The 21,190-nt window shown below is 46.4% G+C and overlaps 1 protein-coding gene across 1 annotated transcript in view; it reads right to left on the bottom strand.

Annotated features, from left to right (window-relative positions):
• The window catches only part of LOC128596546 (zinc finger protein 665-like), a 35,052-nt gene that overhangs the window by 13,754 nt on the left and 108 nt on the right, over positions 1 to 21,190 (bottom strand). The window contains exons 2-5 of the mRNA XM_053606132.1: positions 16,869 to 17,026; positions 16,359 to 16,582; positions 11,457 to 11,531; positions 5,328 to 5,493 (exon numbers count right to left, since the gene is read on the bottom strand). Coding sequence (XP_053462107.1) covers positions 5,328 to 5,493; positions 11,457 to 11,531; positions 16,359 to 16,582; positions 16,869 to 17,026 — 623 coding nt within the window. The remainder of the gene's footprint in view (positions 1 to 5,327; positions 5,494 to 11,456; positions 11,532 to 16,358; positions 16,583 to 16,868; positions 17,027 to 21,190) is intronic.

The raw sequence follows: 21,190 nt of genomic DNA, 5'->3' as shown, positions 1-21,190 counted from the left end.
CCTGGGCGAGCAGAGCTGGGAAGGACCAGGCCTGCACACTTGTATCTGGTTTCTGAAGAGAAGTGACCAAATGACGTATTTCCTCACCTGTTGTAAGTAAATTTGTCTTTGTTTCTTACAAGAAGGCGGTAAACATTGTTGACGGATCATGAATTAACTTGGATTTTCATACCCAAATGTTGATCACAAGTTAATGTGTACTTTCACTTGTATTAGCTATTGCAATTTTTTTTTTTTTTGTAGAGACAGAGTCTCACTGTACTGCCCTCGCCCTCGATAGAGTGCCGTGGCGTCACACGGCTCACAGCAACCTCTAACTCTTAGGCTTACGTGATTCTCTTGCCTCAGCCTCCGGAGCAGCTGGGACTACAGGCGCCCGCCACAACGCCCGGCTATTTTTTTGTTGCAGTTTGGCCAGGGCTGGGTTTGAACCCGCCACCCTCGGCATATGGGGCCGGCGCCCTACTCACTGAGCCACAGACGCCGCCCAGCTATTGCAATTTTTAAAACGCATGGTAATGTAGGATATTATAAAAAGCTTTCTTGATTCTGTCACCGGAATAATAACCTATGACATGAGATTGCCTCTGGGTAAAATTAGTAATCCACAATATGTTGGCCTGGCTCACACGAGTAATCCTAGCACTCTGGGTGTCAGAGTGGGTGCAGTGCTTGAGCTCAGGAGTTTCAGACAAGCCTCAGCAAGAGTAAGACCCTGACTCTACTAAAAATACAAAAAACTAGCTAAGAGTGGTGCCTGTAGCTCCATAGATAGGGCACCCGCCACATACACAGAGGCTGGAGAGTTCAAACCCAGCCTGGGCCTGCTAAATAAAAGTTGACAACTGCAACAAAAAAATTGCCATGTGTTGTGGTGTGAGCCTGTAGTCACAGCTACTTGGGAGGCTAAGGCAAGAAAATCACTTAAGCCCAAGAACTTTAGATTGGTGTGAGCTGTGATTTCACGGCACTTTACCCAGGGCAACAGCTTGAGACTCTGTCTCCAAAAAAAAAGGAAAAGGAGGCTGAAGCGGGTGGATTACTTGAGCTCAGGAATCCCTGCCTGAGCAACAGTAAGGCCCTGTCTCTACAAAAATTAAAAAAAAAAAAAAAAAAAGCCAGGTATTATGGCGGACACCTATAGTCCCAAGTACTCAGGAGGCTGAAAGAAAAGGATGGCTGGGGGCGGCGCCTGTGGCTCAGTGAGTAGGGCGCCGGCCCCATATGCCGAGGGTGGCGGGTTCGGACCCAGCCCCGGCCAAACGGCAACAAAAAAATAGCCGGGCGTTGTGGCGGGCGCCTGTAGTCCCAGCTGCTCGGGAGGCTGAGGCAAGAGAATCGCGTAAGCCCAAGAGTTAGAGGTTGCTGTGAGCTGTGTGATGCCACGGTACTCTACCGAGGGCAGTACAGTGAGACTCTGTCTCTACAAAAAAAAAAAGAAAAGGATGGCTGGATCCAAAGAGTTGGAAGTTGTGAGCTATGATAATGCCATAGCATTCTAGCCTGGGTCACAAAGTGAGACTGGTCTCAAAAAAAAAAGTGTAATATATTATAAATTATAATAGAGTGCACAGTATAAGAACATTTTTCCTTAGGGCCATGGTGTTTCCTATGTCAAGATAAGTCAAGAGACATTATTAGTGATATATGCTTTTCAAGGACCCAGGTTCAAAACTAGCATAAGTTAAGTTCAACTCACATGGCAGCTACCATGTTAAATATATGCCAAGAAGTTCCATGAGCCCCAGGAAGCACAGGGTTATCCTGCTCTGAGATGTGAGAACTGCAGGTGAACCTGTTTGGAAGAGTTGAGAAAGTCCCCTTTGATCACATAAAGGTGTAGATGCCTGTTAGTTGGTCCTACAGAGAGGTAAGGACATTCCTGGAGACAGGATTCCAGAATTCAGGGGAAAAGGCTACAGGGGAAATGGAGACATGTCACAGGGATTTGCACAATGAGATGAGATGATAAGGCAGGGTATGGACAGAGATGACAAGAGATTCAAGGAGGAAATCACAGGCGGGCATGGTGCCTCACATCTGTAATCCCAGCACTCTGGGAGGATGAGCCAGGAGGATCCCTTGAGCTCAGGAGTTCAGACCAGCCCGAATAAAAGAAAGACCCCATTTCTGCCGAAAGTAGAAAAACTAGCTAGGTGTCATGGTGGGTGTCTCTAGTCTACTGGGGAGGCTGACACAAGAGGATGTCTTCAGCCCAAGAGTTGAAGTTTCTGTGAGCTATGATAATACCAGGGCACTCTACTCAGGGAGACAGAGATTGTGTCTCAAAAGTAAATAAATAAAATAAAAAATAAAAGGGCGGCACCTGTGGCTCAGTCGGTAAGGCGCTGGCCCCATATACCGAGGGTGGCAGGTTCAAACCCGGCCCCGGCTGAACTGCAACCAAAAAATAGCTGGGTGTCGTGGCAGGCGCCTGTAGTCCCAGCTACTCGAGAGGCTGAGGCAAGAGAATCGCTTAAGCCCAGGAGCTGGAGGTTGCTGTGAGCTGTGTGATGCCATGGCACTCTACCCGAGGGCCATAAAGTGACACTCTGTCTCTACAAAAAAAAAAAAAAAAAATTGATGAAGCTATGCAGGGAAGAAGCCAGGCCACCCTGAGACTCTCAGTGGGACTGGCAGTGGTGCGCAATTGCAGGGCCAGCAACACCCAGGAGCAGGGACAGACTGTCAATACCAAGTAGAGGTTCCAGGCTCTCAGACAGGGAGGGTGGATTGTTAAGAAGTGTCTTACAGGGAGGCGCCTGTGGCTCAGTGAGTAGGGCGCCGACCCCATATGCCGAGGGTGGCGGGTTCAAACCCAGCCCCTGCCAAACTGCAACAACAACAACAAAAAAATAGCCAAGCGTTGTGGCAGGCGCCTGTAGTCCCAGCTACTTGGGAGGCTGAGGCAAGAGAATCGCGTAAGCCTAAGGGTTAGAGGTTGCTGTGAGCCATGTGATGCCACGGCACTCTACTGAGGGCGGTACAGTGAGACTTTTGTCTCTACAAAAAAAAAAAAAAAAAAAAAAAAAGAAATGTCTTACCTTAAATGTTTAAAATAGAAAAAACTACTCATACAGAACACAGAATATTTTACCTCTAGTCACTAAGGTGTGTGTGGTTTCCCCCAGTGACCATTTCTCTCAGGGACTCCCAGCTGGGTGCCACATAATCCAACTCAATTTTGATAGTACCAACATGTGGATGGAGTCAAACCCACAATTCAAGGACTGAGTCCCTAATACTGTCCCTCCCTTCACATACAGATAAAAATCATGGTTTCCAACACTCCTAGGTTTTGATTAATCTGTGAGAATGACTCTTGCTTCTGTTTGTTCATGTATGTGCTCTGACATATTTCAGGATCAAATGAGTGAACCTACAGAAAATGTTTTCCTAAGTTTGTGAACAGCTTTATCAAATTAAGAAAATGTGAGCAAAGAGTCATGAAACACACAATTTACAGCTGTTCAGTCATAAGTTCTGGTCCCTTCTAGGAACCTGGGACTGGCATTTGATGTGGGGCTGCTTTGTGGAGCTGAGCCCTACAACTGGGGATCTGATCCCATGTCCAGGCAGACAGTGTGATAGCTGAGTTACCTTACAGATGACCCTATGGGTGTCTGATGGACAACTACATGCTGAGGAGTGACTTCCACATATTTCAGTGAAGAGAGGTATCGTATTCTGTGAACACTCAATGACTTCCTGATTGTGAAAGTTTAAAAACCGCTGTTTTTTTCTTCTATCTCAGACACCACCCCACTTCGTACCCCAACTCATGAAAAAGGAACAGAATGACCCACAATTGATTGGGCCAACTCACTGCCTTCTGGCTGTATCTGGGCTACAAGTGGAGGCTAGCTTGTGAGGCCAGGAATTATTTCATGCACTAGCATTATGAACAGGAATTGTACAATTCTCAACTGCATCTCTACATTTGCAGCAAATGCTAAATTTATTAGATTAAAATTGGGAAAACACTGTCTCACAATTTAATCATCACACATAATCACTTCAAGACTCATCTGTGCTCAGAGACCCTCTGTGTTTCTTTCCTTGTTTTCCTCCCTCATTCTTTACAAACCTCTCATCCTCACCTTCTCGCCCCTGCTCTTGCTTTTCTTTTCTCCTCTGTGGCTCCCCCTGGGCTTTTGCTCCTAATTCTGTGGCCCTCTCTCCTGCTTTTTCTTATCACCTTCTCTCTATTCCTTTTTCCTTTTTTTAACTGCTCTGTTCCATTGTGGAAACCTGTGTCACCTTTTCGGCTTCTTTCTCTCCAATCTTCTGACTGTCCCATTCTCACGTTCTCTCTCCCTTTCTTCCCCATTTCTGCTCATCCTCTATTCTGTTAAATTCCTCTTCCTTGTTACAACCAGTCTCCTCTCTCAGAATAGCTCTGATTCCTACTCTGCTCTCCTTGTCACCAGGTGCCTCCTCCTGGTGTCCCAGCACCAGGCTGCTCTGCCCTCCCAGGACTCTCTGAGGTGCCTCCCCCTTTGCTGCCAGTTGCCCTATATTTCTGTCCTTCATCTATCAGGAGATCCAGGTTTTCTGGAAATTGCTTCAGGGACTTTCTCCAGCTATTGGTGTCTTGCCTTCTGCTTTCACTCTCCCTTCTCTTTGCAAATCCCTCCCTCCTCTTCTATAGGGCAGTGTTCATGGGTCTCCCTCACTCTTCCTCTAAGTCTTCCTATTTCCTCTCTCTTGATCTCCCTGTCTTATTCTACACATTCATCAGTAAGAAATAGGAATAGTATGCTTACCTAAAGAGCTCATAAGAATTAGGGACGAAAGGACATTTGGTGTCACATAAAAAGCCCCGTTCTTGTCTCCCTACCCCCGCTTAGAGGAAGTGACTGAGAACTGTCCTGGGAAGCTAACCCGCCAAGGACAATGAGGAGAAGGTTGAGGAGAAGGATTACGACAGAGGTGTGGGGTCTGCAGAACCCCTCGACCAGGGACAGGACGCGGCGCCACTCGAGCTCGGGCGAGGCCTGGGGCCCAGAAAGGCGTGGACACCCCCCACCCCCTTGCGGGTGAAGACTTTATGGGGAGCAGAGGGAGTGCAGGGGTCACTGAGGGGCTTTTGGGAGGAACACGGTGCGAAAGGCGGTGTCTGCCTGACCCTCTGGCAGGAAAACCGCGGACTGGATCTGCTTCAGGCCGACTCAGCTCACAGGGATGCGATGTGGGATCTCCCTGGGTCGTGAATTAACTCGTGGCGGAAGGAACGGTGCGAGGATTTCCGGTCTCTACTGCCCGATCCCGGTACGGGAGCGCTGGGGACTTGGAAGCGAACACCTAATCGGAAAAGGGAAACTCACCAGCCACTGAGCAGCCTTCTTTCTACTCCAGCGGCTTCCGGGTCTGCAGAAACCAGCACAGAGCTGAGCGGCCAGGGTGGGGCGGGGCCGGATAGTAGGCGGGGCCGGACTAGGGGCGGAGCCTACACTTCGCCAGGCCTCGCTTCCCTGTTGCCCAGATTCATGGGTTTATGGGACAAAAACTACCATGAGGCGAGAGCACCTCAGGGGTCAGGGAACCAGAATCTGGATGGGACCGTCAACGTCTGTTGGTAATTAAATCCAGGAACGTTCCTGCAATTAAAATTAGGTTCTGCAATTATATTAAACTTCCCAGGAATGTCTGTGAAAGAGAGGCAAAGTACAACATGAATTGCAAAACCCTGCCTGGGCTGAATGTGCAGGTGATGCCCAGTAAAACACACTAGAAATCCTTTCCCTTTCAAATCCCTGTTCACACAGAACGAAGGGCTTCAAGCCTCAGCTCACTTTCCGAATCTTTCAGAAGGACAACCACCAAGGCGTGGAAGGTTCAGACCAGTGTGAGATGGTTACCAAGGGTTACTTAGAAAAATTCAGTAACTCTTGACTACAGATGGGAATAATATATGCGTTCTTTACACTAGTTATTCTCTTACACTCTTACACCTTTAAGATAAACTTTGCTAGCCTCATAGTAGGTTCACATATATGCACTAAAAGTACCATAAATTCATGTGACTATAAGTTCAATATGAAGGTAATTAGAAAGTACGCTTTTATGTAAAAATTGTATATTCTTTTTTGAGAGAGAGATACATACTCTGTCAACGTAGGTAGAATGCCTGTTGTGTCATAGCTCACAGCCACATCAAACTTTTGAGCTCAAGTGATCCTCCAGCCTCTGCAAATAGCTGGGACTACGGGCCCCCTCTACAATGCCTGCTAGTTTTTCTATGTTTATTTAACTTATTTTTTCATTTTTTGAGACACAGTCTCACTTTGTCTCTGTTGGTAGAGTGCCCTGGAGTAACAGCTCACAGCAACCACAAACTGTTGGGCTCATGAGATCATCTTGCCTCAGCCTTCCAAGTAGGTGAAACTACAGATGCCCACCATGACACCCTGCTAGTTTTAGAGAGGTAGGGTCTCGCTCTTGCTCAGGCTGGTCTCAAACTCCTGAGCTCAAGCAATCCACCTGCCTGGGCCTCCCAGAATACCAGCATTACAGGCATGAGCCACTATATCCAGCTTTAATTTTTCTATTTTTTAGTAGAGAGTGGGTCTTGATGTTGCTTGGGCTCATCTTGAACTGCAGAGCTCAAGTGATCCACCCACCTCAGCCACTCAGCATGGTAAGATTATAAGATTGAGGCACTACACCCCACTAAATTTTTATATATTTTAGGAGTTTTGCTTTCTCAAATGATCCCCCAGCCTTAGCTTCCCAGGGAGCTGGGATTGATTGTAAGTGTGCACCATCACATCCAACTTGAAATTATTATTATTATTATTATTTTTTGGCTGAGGCTGGGTTTGAACCCACCACCTTCGGCATATGGGACTGGCGCCCTATCCCTTTGAGCCACAGGCGCTGCCCCCAAGTTGACATTATTTAAAGATGTATTTATCATGTAATTTTGTTTAAGTAATTTTTAATGAAATCAAATCTTTTTTATTTTTTTTTTGAGACACAGTCTCACATTGTCACCCTCAGTAGAGTGCCATGGTATCACAGCTCACAGCAACCTCTAACTCTTGGGCTCAAGCAATTCTCTTCCCTCAGCCTCCTAAGTAATTGGGACTACAGGTGCCCACCACAACGCGTGGCGATTTTTAGAGATGGGGTCTTGCTCTGGCTCAGGCTGGTTTTGAACATGTGAGCTCAAGCAATTCACCAGCCTCAGCCTCCCAGAATGCTAGAATTACAGGTGTGAGCCACAGCACCCAGCCTGAAATCAAATCTATTGGGTGCCAGTTTTCCCATCAGAACCACAAAACATCTTGCTTTCCTAAAAGACTGTCACTCTGAATAGAAATACCAGCCAGAAGAAGATGGCACAATGGCCTCTAGGGATTTAGCAATAGAGATTATCTTCTTCGTAACAAAGTCAACTTGAAGTATGGGAGATTTTCCCTCTTACTACCTTTTCAATTACCTCTGCAGATACTGATTAAGTTCCAAACATGCGATTTCCAAGTATCTGATCTGAGACAAGGCCCACATTAAGAAATCCCAGTTCGGGCGGCGCCTGTGGCTAAAGGAGTAGGGCACCAGCCCCATATACCAGAGGTGGTGGGTTCGAACCCAGCCCTGGCCAAAAAAAAAAAAGAAATTCCAGTTTACAGCTCAGCGCCCATAGCACAGTAGTTACAGGGCCAGCCACACATACACCAAGGGTGGTGGGTTCAAACCTGGCCTGGGCCATCTAAACAAGTGCAACAGAAAAATAGCTAGGCACTGTGGTGTATGCCTGTAATCCCAGCTAGTTGGGAGGCTAAGGCAAGGGAATCGCTTAAGCCCAAGAGTTTGAGGTTGCTGTGAGCTATGACACCACGGCACTCTACCAAGGGCGGTGTACTGAGACTCTGTCTAAAAAAAAAAAGAAATTTCAGTTCACTATTTTGTACTCTTCCAAAGTTGTCTCTACACTCTAGACTTTAACATGCATTGCTTTTTCATGCTGACAGGGAACTTAGCCTTTGCCTGCCATTGTCCTATGAGCATACTCATGTCACAAAATCTGTCTCAAAACAGCACCCACATTTACAAACTCTCAAAATTTGTCACTAGAATAACATAGTTAAAAAATCATTAAATAGGCTGGTGCCTGTGGCTCAAGGAGTAGGGCTCCGGTCCCATATGCCGGAGGTGGCAGGTTCAAACCCAGCACCGGCCAAAAACCACAAAAAAAAAAAAAAAAAAATCATTAAATATACATGCTAATCTACGGTATGCCAATGAGAAAAAAATGAGATGAAAAAAACCCATATTTACAAGCAGATAAGTTTGTTAGACTTGAAAACTCACCATGGTATATATTGCTTCATATCATAATCTGAAAATTATCTCCCTAATTTTGTAAAAATCCTTCTTTGTAGAACTTCTTTTTTTTTTTTTTTAAGAGACAGAGTCTCACTTTATGGCCCTCGGTAGAGTGCCGTGGCCTCACACAGCTCACAGCAACCTCCAACTCCTGGGCTTAAGCGATTCCCTTGCCTCAGCCTCCTGAGTAGCTGGGACTACAGGCGCCCGCCACAACGCCCGGCTATTTTTTGGTTGCAGTTTGGCTGGGGCCGGGTTTGAACCCGTCACCCTCAGTATATGGGGCCGGCGCCCTACCGACTGAGCCACAGGCGCCGCCCTGTAGAACTTCTTTATCATATTTATAATATAATAAACATTTCCACACAATAATCTCATTTCCACTATAAAATATTTTAGGAAATATAACCAAATTGTATTTCATAAAGATTATTTTTTTGTTTGTTTGTTTGAGACAGAGTCTCCCTCTGTTGCCCAGGCTGAAGTGCTATGCCATCAGCTTAGCCCGCAGCAACCTCAAACTCCTGAAATAAAGTGATCCTCCAATCTCAGCCTCCTGAACAGATAGCAACACTGGCCTCCACCACAACACGAGGCTAATTTTTCTTTCTTTCTTCTTTTTTTTTGTAGAGACAGAGTTTCACTTTATGGCCCTAGGTAGAGTGCCATGGCATCACACAGCTCACAGCAACCTCCAACTCCTGGGCTTAAGCGATTCTCTTGCCTCAGCCTACCAAGTAGCTTGGACTACAGGCGCCCGCCACAACACCCAGCTATTTTTTTGTTGCAGTTTGGCCGGGGCCGTGTTTGAACCCGCCACCCTCGGTATATGGGGCGGGCACCTTACCGACTGAGCCACAGGTGCTGCCCTGATTTTTCTTTTTTTAGTAGAGAGGTAGCCTTGCTCTTCCTCAGGCTGGTCTTGAACTCCTGAGTTAAAGTTATGCCCCTGCCTCCACCTCCTAGGGTGCTAGGATTACAGAAGTGAGCCACCAAACACTGAACAAAATGACTTCTGGACCAGCCAAGTGTGCGTGTTTCACAGGATTGTTCCTAACCAAGTTGAGTGATTTCAGGAGAAAATTCTGTTACCTTACAAACTCAAACTGCATCATGTGATATTTGAATACTAACACCTTTTGTACTTCTGTCTTCCCTCTTCCAGTTTCCCAGTATGAGAAACTTGGAGGAATGTAGTGGAATAATGTCAATATACTTAATATTGCTGAACTGTAAAGATGCAAAGAAACAAACGTTACTAAAGGACACATCAAAGACATGATCAAGGACCCTGAAACCCAATGCTCATCAGAACATGTGGACGTGTAAAGACCTCTGTGATGAGGAGTCCAGAGCTATTCAAAGACAAGGAAAATGCTGTGGTGTCAATCAATCTGTGTCACGTCAAAGGAGAACAAACGTAATTGTGAAAAGAAAAAGAAAAGGGAAGGATTTACTAAACTAAAAATGAACACATTAGGACTTTAAATACCCCAAATAAGATCTACATAATAATTCAAATTAAACAGAAACATAACCAAAATGTAACACAGTAAATCTTTTTTTTTTTTTTGAGACAGAGCCTCAAGCTGTTGCCCTGGGTAGAGTGCCGTGGCATCACAGCTCACAACAACCTCTAACTCCTGGGCGTAAGCAATTCTCTTGCCTCAGCCTCCCAAGTAGCTGGCACCACAGGCACCAGCCACAATGCCTGGCTATTTTTTTGGTTGTAGTTGTCATTGTTTTTTAGCAGGCCCGGGCTGGATTTGAACCTGCCAGCTCTAATGTATGTGGCTGGTGCCTTAGCCGCTTGAGCTACAGGTGCTGAGCCAGTAAATCTTTAGACTCAATGAAACATGGTATTTGATGATCATGCAAGGACTTGCAAAGAAAGATAGAACAAATAAATAAAAGCCAAAGAAAAACCAGGTGGGACAGAGCTTGTGGCTCAGTGAGTAGGGCGTTGGCCCCATATACCGAGGGTGGCAGTTTAGAACCCCGCCCTGGCCAAAACTGCAACAAAAACATAGCTGGGCATTGTGGCGGGCAAGTGTAGTCCCAGCTACTCAGGAGGCAGAGGCAAAAGAATCACCCAAGCCCAGGAGTTGGAGGTTGCTGTGAGCTGTGGTGCCACGGCACTCTACCGAGGGAGAGGAAGTAAGACTCTATGTCTAAAACATAGAAAAGAAAAAAGAAAAACCAGGTGGTATTAGAAAGAACAGATTTCTGTTTCACATTATTAAAATGCATAATTTATAAAAAGACACCAAGATATGTATAAAGAATATAAACCAAAGGACATGAAATAGATCCTAAAATACAGGAAAAGAAAATTGAGCAAGTATGAAAATCCATTTTATGTATACACTTCTACAAAATAAAGAAAATTATGAACACTTACAACAAATTGAAAAATATCAACACAAAGGCTTTTCATTTTCCTAATGTTTTCAAAATTTTGCAGTACAAAAAGAACACAGTAGCAAGTTTTGTTTAATGAAGGAAAATTCTCACCTGCTATGGGTAGATTCTCTGGACGCAGCTTCTCCAGTCTTGGTCTACAGAGAGTGACAGTGCCCCCAGATGTGGCCCCTTAACAGTCCCTGCTGCCCCACAGCACTGACACCACAGGGGCCACATCCCCTCTCTAACTGATGTTCTTCCCAGGGCCCTGCCCTATGGAGCCTCTGCATAAGCTCAAGTCACTGGGTCATGGGGAGAGGGACTGAGGGAAGGCAGGGCTGAGTGGCAGCAAAAACATTAGGCTGGACGCTGCAGAGTCGGAGATCAGCAAGCCCATTGCCTGGCATTTCAGAAAGGAGGTGGACTCAGAGGACCCAACGAGAACATCACTGTACCTGAGTAAGAGCCATTTCTGAATCCTTTTCTTTCCACTTCTGGGCTTCTTCATGTAACTGGATTCTTTAGAAGGCAATCCTGAATAAGAAAAATACCCCACTTATTGTTTAGAATCAACACACTCCCTCCCTGTGACACAACCACTCACACAGGGAAGACCTCGTCCTGTGGAGAGGCAGGTCCTCTGCTGCCCACTGCACCGAGAGGGATGCAGGGACGATACGCTCCTACAGAGAGACAAACTGGTGATTCTCTGACCCCCTCACCAGAGCCCGCCTCCCTCCTGGTGAAGTTCCACACACAGGGCAGCAGAGGAGAGCTGCGCTGCACTGAGCTCCCCTCTAGGACACAACCCCAAATCTGAGGCAGAGCACAGGTCCTCATCCTTTTGTGATCACAGACTGACCTCACCCCTCAGCAATGGAGTACACAGAGCCTTAGTGCTCAATGCTGGACACAGACTGGACACACCTGGTCACTGGAACCATTACTAAAGGTGGGTCCCCACCTGACAGTGTGAATAGGAAGGGGCTAGGACAGATGTTATTTGAAAATAGCCTCCACACTCTAACATAATTCCAGGCCTGAGCTCCACTCAGAGGGACAAGGCCAGGACCCCTCCTGCCTTCTGTCTCTGCTTTCCCCTTGGAGATCTGTCACCAGTGTCCTGACAGTGAATGGCGAGGGACCCAAAAGAAATATACAGCTCAACCAATATGTACTATCAGGGGCCTGGTGGGGGTGAAAATGTGGTTGAAAAATTAAATAGGGGACAGAAGTCCTCTGTGAGAAGGTGACATCAGAACAAACATATAAGGAAGGAAGGGTGCTTGTTACCTGTAGCCAACGGATAGGAGAGTTCTAGAAGGACAGACATCCACCATTGTGGCCCGGAGGCAGGAGCAATGTGGGGACAAGAAAGAGGCCCATGTGGCTGGAGCAGAGCCAGCGAGCAGGACACAAGCTGATGAGGCCAGAGAGGTCCTGGGCGAGCAGAGCTGGGAGAGCCCAGGCCTGCACACTTACATCTCCTGTGTCTCAAGAGAACTTTGAATAGGATGTATTTCCCCACCTCTTGTAAGTAAACATGTACTGTTTTTCTTTGCTTTACACAAGAATGCACTGAATGCACTGTTGACAGGTCATGAGTTAACCTGGGTTTTCATACTGAAATGTTCTTCACCAATCAGAAGTTATCACGTGTTTTACAACTAGGATGTTGTAAAAACTTTCTTGATTGCCTCACCGGAATAATTACCAATGACATAAGATTGCTTCTGGGTAAAATTACTTATCAACAATATTTTGGCCTGGTGCAGTGTTTCATGGGAGTACCCTAGCACTCTTGGGAGCATGAACAGGGGGATTGCTTGAACTGAGGAGTTTGCAACCCTCCTCAGCAAGACCGAGACCCCCATATCTACTATAAACACAAAAACGCTAGCCTGGCATCATAGTAGGTGCTTGTAGTCCCAGGTACTTGGGAGGCTGAGGCAAGACAATTGCTTGAGCCCAAGGGTTGCCTTGGCACTCTTTTTTACTCTGGGGAAGAAAAACAATGTGTTAAGATACGTCTTGGCCTGGTGCAGGGGCTCATCCCTGTAATCTTAGCATTGGGAGGCCCAGAAAGGCAGATTGCTTGAGTTCAGGAGTTTGAGATTAGCCTGAGCAAGAGTGAGACCCTGTCTCAACTAAAAATAGAAGAAAATTGCCAGGTGTCAGGGTGGGCACCTGTAATCCCAGGGACTAGGCAGGCTGAGACAAGAAGATAACTTGATCCCAATAGTTTGAGGTTGTTGTAAGCTATGATGATGCCACAACACTCTAGCCCAGGAGACAGAGCAAGATTTACCATGTCTTACATATTATAACATAGTATAAGAAAATTATTCATTGGAGTCATGGTGTTTCCTTCTGTCAAGACAGGTCAAGAGATATGTGGATGATATATGCTTCCTGAGGCCCCAAGTTCAAAATTTGCATTATTTAAGTACAACTCACACGGCAGTTACCATGTTAAGTATACAAGAAGTTGCATGACCCCAGGGAGCACAGGGTCGTTCTGGTCTGAGACATGAAGACTGCAGGAGAACATCTTTCACAGAACCGAGAAAGTCCCATTAGGACACATGAAGGAAGAGGTGCCTGTTACTTGGCCTGCCAGAGAGGTGAGAACACAATAAGACTCCGAATTCCAGAGTTCAGGAGAGAGAGTGATAGGAGAAACGGAGACATGTCACAAGGGTTTAAACCATGAGATGAGATAATAAGTAAGGGCACAATATGGACAGAGATGGCAAAAGATTCAAGGAGGAAATTATGGGCCAGCCTGGTGCCTCACGCCTGTAATCCTAGCACTCTGGGAGGCTGAGGCAGGAAGATCCCTTGAGCTGAGGAGTTCCAGACCAGCCTGAGCAACAGTGAGGCCCTGCATCTACTAAACTCAGAAAAGTTACCCAAGTGTCATGGTGGGCACCTCTACTTTCAGCTAGTGGGGAGGCTGAGGCAAGAGGATCTCTTAACCCAAGAGTTTGAGATTGCTGTGAGCTATGATAATGCCAGGGCACTCTACCAAGTGACAGATGCTCTGCCTCAAAACATAAATAAATGAATAAAAATAAAACAAAAATAAAAATTGATGAAGCTGTGCAGGGAGAATGCCAGGCCACCCTGAGCCTCTGAGTGGGACTGGCAATGATGCAGAATTGCAGGGCCAGCAACACCCAGGAGCAGAGACAAGACCCTTTCTGTCCCACTGGGTAGAGGTTCCAGGCCCTCAGACAGGGAGGATGGTTGTTAGAAAATGTCTTCCCAGCTCAGTGCCTGCAGCTCAGTGGCAGGGTGCCAGCCACATACACCAGAGCTGGTAGATTCGAATTTGGCAGCTGAGACCTGCCAAACAACAATGACAACTATAACCCCTGACCCCCCCAAAATAGCCGGGTATTGTGGTGGGTACCTGTAGTCCCAGCTACTTGGAAGGCTGAGGCAAGAGAATCACTTAAGCCCAAGAGTTTGAGGTTGCTGTGAGCTGTAACGCCATGGTACTCTACCCAGGGCAACAGAGTGAGACTCTGTATCAAAATAAAATAAAATTAAAATAAATAAATAAGAAAATATCTTCCCTTTAATGTTTGAAATAGGAAAAATTACTCATTTTGCACACAGAATATTTTACCTATAGTCACTAATGTGTGTGTGTAGTTTCCCCCAGTGACCACTTCTTTGGGGGACTCCCAGAGGATACCCCATAATCTAACTCAATTTTGATAGTAATGACATGTGGATAGGGTCAGATGTCACAGATCAAGGATTGAGTCAACAAGACTATCCCTTCACATGGAGACCCGCAATGAAATGAGTCAACTCACTGCCCTCTGGCTGAATCTGGACTACAAGTAGAGGTTAGCCTGTGAGGCCTGGAATTATTTCACACACTAGCATTAGGGACAGGAATAGTGCAATTCCCAACTTCATCTCTATATTGCAGCAAATGCTAAACTTATTAGATTAAAATAGGGGAAACACTGTGTCACAATGTAATCATTACACACAATCACATCAAGACCTATCTGGGCTCAGGGCCCAACTGTCTTCATTTCCTTGTGTTTCTCTCCCTCATTCTCCACAAACCTCTCATCCTCACCTTCTCTCCCCTGCTCTTGCTTTTCTCTTCTCCTCTGTGGCCTACCCCCCTCCCTGGGCTTCTGCTCCTCATTTTATTGCCCTCCCTCCTGCTCTTTCTCCCCATCTTCCCTCTATTCTTTTCTTTAGCTCTTCTGCTCCATTTGTAAAAGGTGTCACCTTTTGCAGCTCTTTCTCCCCATATCTCTCCCTCTTTTTCCCCATCTGCTCCCACTGTTAAATTTCCTCTTCCCTGTTACACACCCTGTCGTTTCTCCCATCCAGCTTTGGTTCTTTGTCTGTTTTCCTTGTCACTACGTACCCCCTTCTGGTGTCCCAGGACCAGGCTGCTCTGTCCAGATTCCAAATCATTCCTGCCCTCCCAGGACCCTCCGTCTGAGACACTTCTCCATTCGCTGCCAGTTTCCCTGTTGGTTTCCTTCATCTGTCAGGACATCTGGGTTTTCTGAAAATTGCTTCAGAGTCGTCCCCCTATCCCTCCCCTCCCCCAACCCCTGGTGTCCTTCCTTCTGATAGGTTGGTCAGAAGAACTCCAAAATCAGAGCAAGCCTTGGCCATCCATTTTGAGCACAAGGCACTCCATCTTGGCTGTTCAGTGACCTCTGCTGAAACCAACCCCTTCAGGGACTCAGCCAGAAATAAAGAGGAACTCTGGAACACAATGGCTTCAGGGGGCTAAACCTTAAACAGAATGGTCTCAGCAGGAAGCCAGCTGGAACCCTATATGGCCACAGTCACTATAATACCAAAGTAACAGTCCACCCCACCTAACCTACCTAAAACCTTTGAAAGGTAAGCACTCTTGGGCTTCCAGGATGGTGTGTACTGAGTCTCAGACCGCTGTCACTGAGGCTCCAAATAAACTTTAGCTGTTGCTCTACATCACCTTTGGCTCCACTGCTACCTTACGCCTTTGACTTTCACTCTCCAGTCTCTTTGCAAATCCCTTCCAGGTCCTCTAGTGGGCAGTATTCATCGTGTTGCAGGAAGTTTAGGGCCAGTGGAGAGAAAGAACACCCAAATACCCAGTTTAAAAGAGGAAGGGCTTTATTCCAGCTCCAGGGGAGCAAATGCTGACTCCAGTCCACAATGGTCTCACTCCCTGACCGGCTTCATCTTCTTTTTATCTCCAGTCAAAAGTTCCACCCAAGGGAATCTTTCTCATTGGTCAGTTTGAATCAACCTGACTGTGACTTTTACAGACGTGGAAGCAAGTATTGGTTTCCAGGTCCCAGGAAGTTAAGTGTCTTCAAATTCTTAAAGTTGAGTCACCATGGGGAAACCCTTCCAGGTTTGTCCTTGGGGCCTTTTTGAGAAGACCTCTTTTCTCTTAGACCTTACTTTTCCGGGTTTCCTCTCTCATTGGTCCCCCTCATTCTTCTCTAAGTTTTCCTATTTCCTCCCTCTTCCCCTCCGTCTCTGTTACTCCACACATTCATCATAATAAATAGGAATAACATGCTCGCCTGAACAGCGCACAAGAATTACCTCTAAGAGGACATTTGGTGTCACACGCCACTTACAGGAACTGTAAGGACTGAGGACCGTCCCAGGGAGCTGACTCGCCAAGAAGAACAATGGCGGGGTAGGGCTGAGGGGACAGATTAGGGCAGAGGTGGGGTCTGCAGAACCCCGGGAACAGGGACGGGACGGGGCTCCCCGAGAGCGGGGCTGCGGCGCTGACCCCCCAGGGCACTCGGGCGAGGCCGGGGACCCGGAAGTGCGTGAACCCCCGAGCGAGAGAGGACTTTAGGGGGCGCGGAGAGAGTGCAGTGGTCACTCAGGGGCTTTAGGAGCAACACGGTGCAAAATAGGGGTGTCTCCCATGCCTGTGGCAGAAAGACCGGAGCCAGGACCTGCCTCAGGGCGACTCAGTTCACAGGGAAGAGACTGCGGACGCTCACTGGGACGTGAATTTACTCCGAGTGGAAGGAGCCGTGCGGTGATGTGAGGTCGCTACGGCCCCCAGAATCCGGGTATAGAGGGGCTGGGGATTGAAAAATGAACTCCTGATCGCAAAAAGAAAAACTCACCGAGCCCGGGAACGCCTCTGTCCCAGTCAGCAGCTTCCGGGTCTGCGGGAACCCGCGCAGGTAGGGGAGGCCGGGGAACCACAGATTGTGGGCGGGCCGGACACGGGGCGGGGCGGGGCCTACGTTTCGGGGTTTCTTGTTCCCCGGGTGCTCCGTTTCTTGGGTTTAAGGGAGAAAACGTAGGAAAAGGCAGGAGCTATTCAGAGGTCAGGGAACTGGAATCTAGCTGGGAGCGTCAATCTCCTCTAGTGATGTTGGGGTGAAAGTGAAGAAAGCCTATCTCCATTTTGATATAATTCTTTTTCCTGAGAATCAGTGGGAAGGCAAAGCAGGCCTGATTACATTCTGTTGTTTTGTTACATTTTATTGCATTAAAAAAAAGGTTCAGCTTGCCTCCCCACCCCATCTATTGCATGGTATTTTTTTTTTTTTGTAGAGACAGAGTTTCACTTTATGGCCCTCGGTAGAGTGCCGTGGCCTCACACAGCTCACAGTAACCTCCAACTCCTGGGCTTAAGCGATTCTCCTGCCTCAGCCTCCCGAGTAGCTGGGACTACAGGCGCCCACCACAACGCCTGGCTATATTGCATGGTATTTTAAGTGTATTTGGTTAGAACTGTTAGAATTATTAGTATTGTGTAGAAAGTCACTAACTACTTTTGTGACAACAACCTTCATGATTATGTTAAGGTAGTATTGTGTAGAAAGTCACTAACTACTTTTGTGACAACAACCCTCATGATTATGTTAAGGAAGTCTTCATGCCATGGGTATATGACGCGGAAATGTTAAAAAAGCAAGTTTGACTCCACTTTACTGTTTACTCCTTTTGGTCACATTCCATTACCTTCAAAACTGGTTGCTCTTGTTTGCCCTCCCATTGTATACTTGTGAAAGCATTCAACTAAAATTGTTAGTGATGCAAATTACTGACTGCACTTGAGATTATATCCCTGGTGATTATGATTATGTTGTTTATGACCATCCCTACACCACCTTAGGACATTGTACATTGTACTTGTTTTGTAAAAATTACTAAGTGTGCGGGTGGCACCTATGGCTCAAAGGAGTAGAGCCCCCAGCCCCATATGCAGAAGGTGGCGGGTTCAAACCCAGGCCTGGCCCAAAACTGCAAAACAAACAAACAAACAAAAGCCATTTAAAAATTGCTTTATATACATCTATCTATCTATCTATCTATATTTCTTTTTTTTTTTTTTTGTAGAGACAGAGTCTCACTTTATGGCCCTCGGTAGAGTGCTGTGGCCTCACACAGCTCACAGCAACTCCAACTCCTGGGCTAAAGTGATTCTCTTGCCTCAGCCTCCCAAGTAGCTGGGACTACAGGCGCCCGCCACAACGCCCAGCTATTTTTTGGTTGCAGTTTTGGCCGGGGCCGGGTCTGAACCCACCACCCTCGGTACATGGGGCCCGCGCCTTACCGACTGAGCCACAGGCGTGTCTTACTCTGTCACTCTGAGTAGAGTGACTATGGTGTCATAGTACACAGCTACTTTAAAATCTTGGGCTCAAGAGATCCTCTTGCTGCAGTCTCCCAAGTAACTGGGACTTCAGCTACCTGCCACAATGCCCAGTAGTTTTTCTATTTTTAGCAGAGACAGGGTCTCACACTTCCTCATGCTGATTTGAACTCAGAAGCTCAAAAGATTCACCCACCTTACCCTCCCAGAGTGCTAGGATTACAGGTGTATGCCAATGTGCCAGGCTAAATTTTTATATATTTTAGGTCTTTTCTTTGTTTTCTCTTCTCAAATGACCCTCCTGCCTCAGCTACCCACGGACCTGGGATTATAAGTGTGCACCACCATATACAACTTGAAATTATTGAAACAAAATGTATTTATTATGTAATTTTTTTATTAAGCAATTTTGGAGAAAATAAAACATGCTTGGTGCCAGTTTTCCTGACACAACCAAAAACACATCTTGCTTTTCTTTCACTCTGAATAGAAATACAAGTTGCAGGAAGGTGGCACAGCTAGGGATTCAGCAATAGAGATTATCTCCTTGTCACAAAGTCAAGTTGAAGACTGAAGGATTCTCCCTCTTATTACCTTTTCATTTTCCTCTGCAGATGCTCATTAACTTCCAAAGGCGATTTCCAAGCATCTGATCTTAGATAAGGCCCACATTAAGAAATTTCAGTTCACTATCTTGTACTCTCCCAAAGCTCTGTCTACACTAAAGACTTGAAGGTGCACTGCTTTTTCATGCTGATAGAGAACTTAGCTTTTGCCTGCCATTGTCCCATAGTATGCTTGTTGGGCCCTGCCATGTGCCTGAGGCCTAGTACAACTTCCCGAGCTTGACTAGAAGTAGATCCATCGAGCTACTTCCACGTAGCAATGACTCAGCAAGGCTGGGCCTGAAATTGCCTCTACCTAGATACAGCCAACGTAGTACCATGCCATTGGCCCAACCCTGTTATACCACCCATCACACCATTTCACTTACCTCATCCCCCGCCTCCTTTCCCCTCCCCTTCCCCACACCCTATATAAGCGGCTGCTTGCCACAATAAAGTTGAGTTCCTGCCTCGACAGACTCCTGGCTCCATATGTTCCTGTTTGGGCTGACGACACTCACCATCCCGCTCAGTCCTGGGGACAGAGTCAGGCTGGCCCTACTCTCCCCTCTTCTGGACCTGCCGGACAGCCCGGCATATGCTCATGTCACAAAATCTGTCTCCAAACAGCACCCTTCCTTATAAACTCTAAATTTGTCACTAGAGTAACATAGAAAGAAACTTATTAAACATGCATGACTCACATGCTGACTTACAGTATTTAAAAGAGAATAAGTTAGTTTAAAAAGTCACATATAGAGCAGCACCTGTGACTCAGTTAGTTGGGCGGTGGCCCCATATACGAAGGGTCGTGGGTTCAAACCCGACCCTGGCCAAACGGCAAACAAAATAGCCGGGCCTTGTGGTGGGAGCCTGTGGTCCCAGCTACTCAGGAGGCTGAGGCAAGAGAATCACCTAAGCCCAGGAGTTGGAGGTTGCTGTGAGCTGTGACACCATAACACTCTACTGAGGGCAACAAAGTGAGACTCTCTCTAAAAAAAAAAAAAAGTCATTAGACTCGAAAATGAACCATGGTATATATTTCTTTGTATCATAATCTAAAGATTGTTTCTTTCATTTTAAAAAAATCTCCTTTTGTAAAATTCCTTTATCATCTTTATAATGTAATAAACATTTCCACACAATAATCTAGTTTCTATTAAAACATTTTTAGGAAATTTAACCAAATTATATTTCACTTTTTTTCTTCTTTTGAGACAGAATCTCCCTCTGTTGCTCAGGGTAGAGCGCTATGGCATCAGCTTAGCTCACAGCAACCCCAGTGTCCAGGACTCACGTGATCTTCCTGCCTCAGCCTCCCGAACAGAGGGCAACACTGATGCCCACCACGCTACCCACCAAGCTACTTTTTCTATTTTTAGTAGAGATAGGGTCTTGGACTTGTTAACAGCAGTTTTGATCTCCTGTGCTTAAGTGTTCCCCCTACCTCCGCCTCCCAGAGTGCTAGGATTACAGTATGAGCCTCCACACACTGTACTGAGAGAGGATACCCAAGAAGGGTGAGGTCTAGAAGAACAGGTCTTCTCAAGGAGACCACAAGAATACACCTGCAGAACCTCTCCATGGTGACTCAGCTCTTAGGGATTTGTAAACTTAACTTCCTGCAACTTGGAAATTTCCAAGTTCTGTGAAATCCTGTAGTTCTGTAGGGGCTGGAATAACATCTCTTGGTTCATTCAAACTGGCAATGAAAAGGGTACCTGTGGGTTGGAACTTTTTGACTGTCAATAAAAAGGGAAAGACCAAGCCAGTCGGGGAGCATGGCCATTTGGAATTCTATGCCATAAACTCCCGGCTGGTGAATAAAGCCCTTCCTCTTATAAATGTGGTGTTTGGGTGTTCTTTCTCTCCGTTGGGCTTCGTCTTCCTGCAACAGTATGATGTAACTTCTGGGGCAACCAAGAAAGGAATGAAGCTGTGATTAACATGGTCTTTCCTAATCAAGTTGAGTCATTTCAGGAGAAAATTCTGTTACCTTAAAAAGTCACACTGCATCTTGTGATATTTGAATACTAACACCTTTGTATTTCTGTCTTCCCTCTTCCTATTCTGCTCATCTGGTTGGCTAACAGCAATGGCTGAGTGCTCCCTCCTTTGGCACCAGCTATAGCTTTAAAACACATACAAGTGGCTACTCCACCTCCACCCCATCCTTAAAATTCATAACACCCCACACATGCCACTTGCTCTCAAGCTATGTATGCACCAGCTGGTG

This window comes from Nycticebus coucang, chromosome 10 (assembly GCF_027406575.1).
Source record: "Nycticebus coucang isolate mNycCou1 chromosome 10, mNycCou1.pri, whole genome shotgun sequence".
Lineage (NCBI taxonomy): Eukaryota > Metazoa > Chordata > Mammalia > Primates > Lorisidae > Nycticebus > Nycticebus coucang.
The sequence above is the reverse complement of the archived record's forward strand: the minus strand, read 5'-3'. Positions and strand labels throughout refer to the sequence as shown.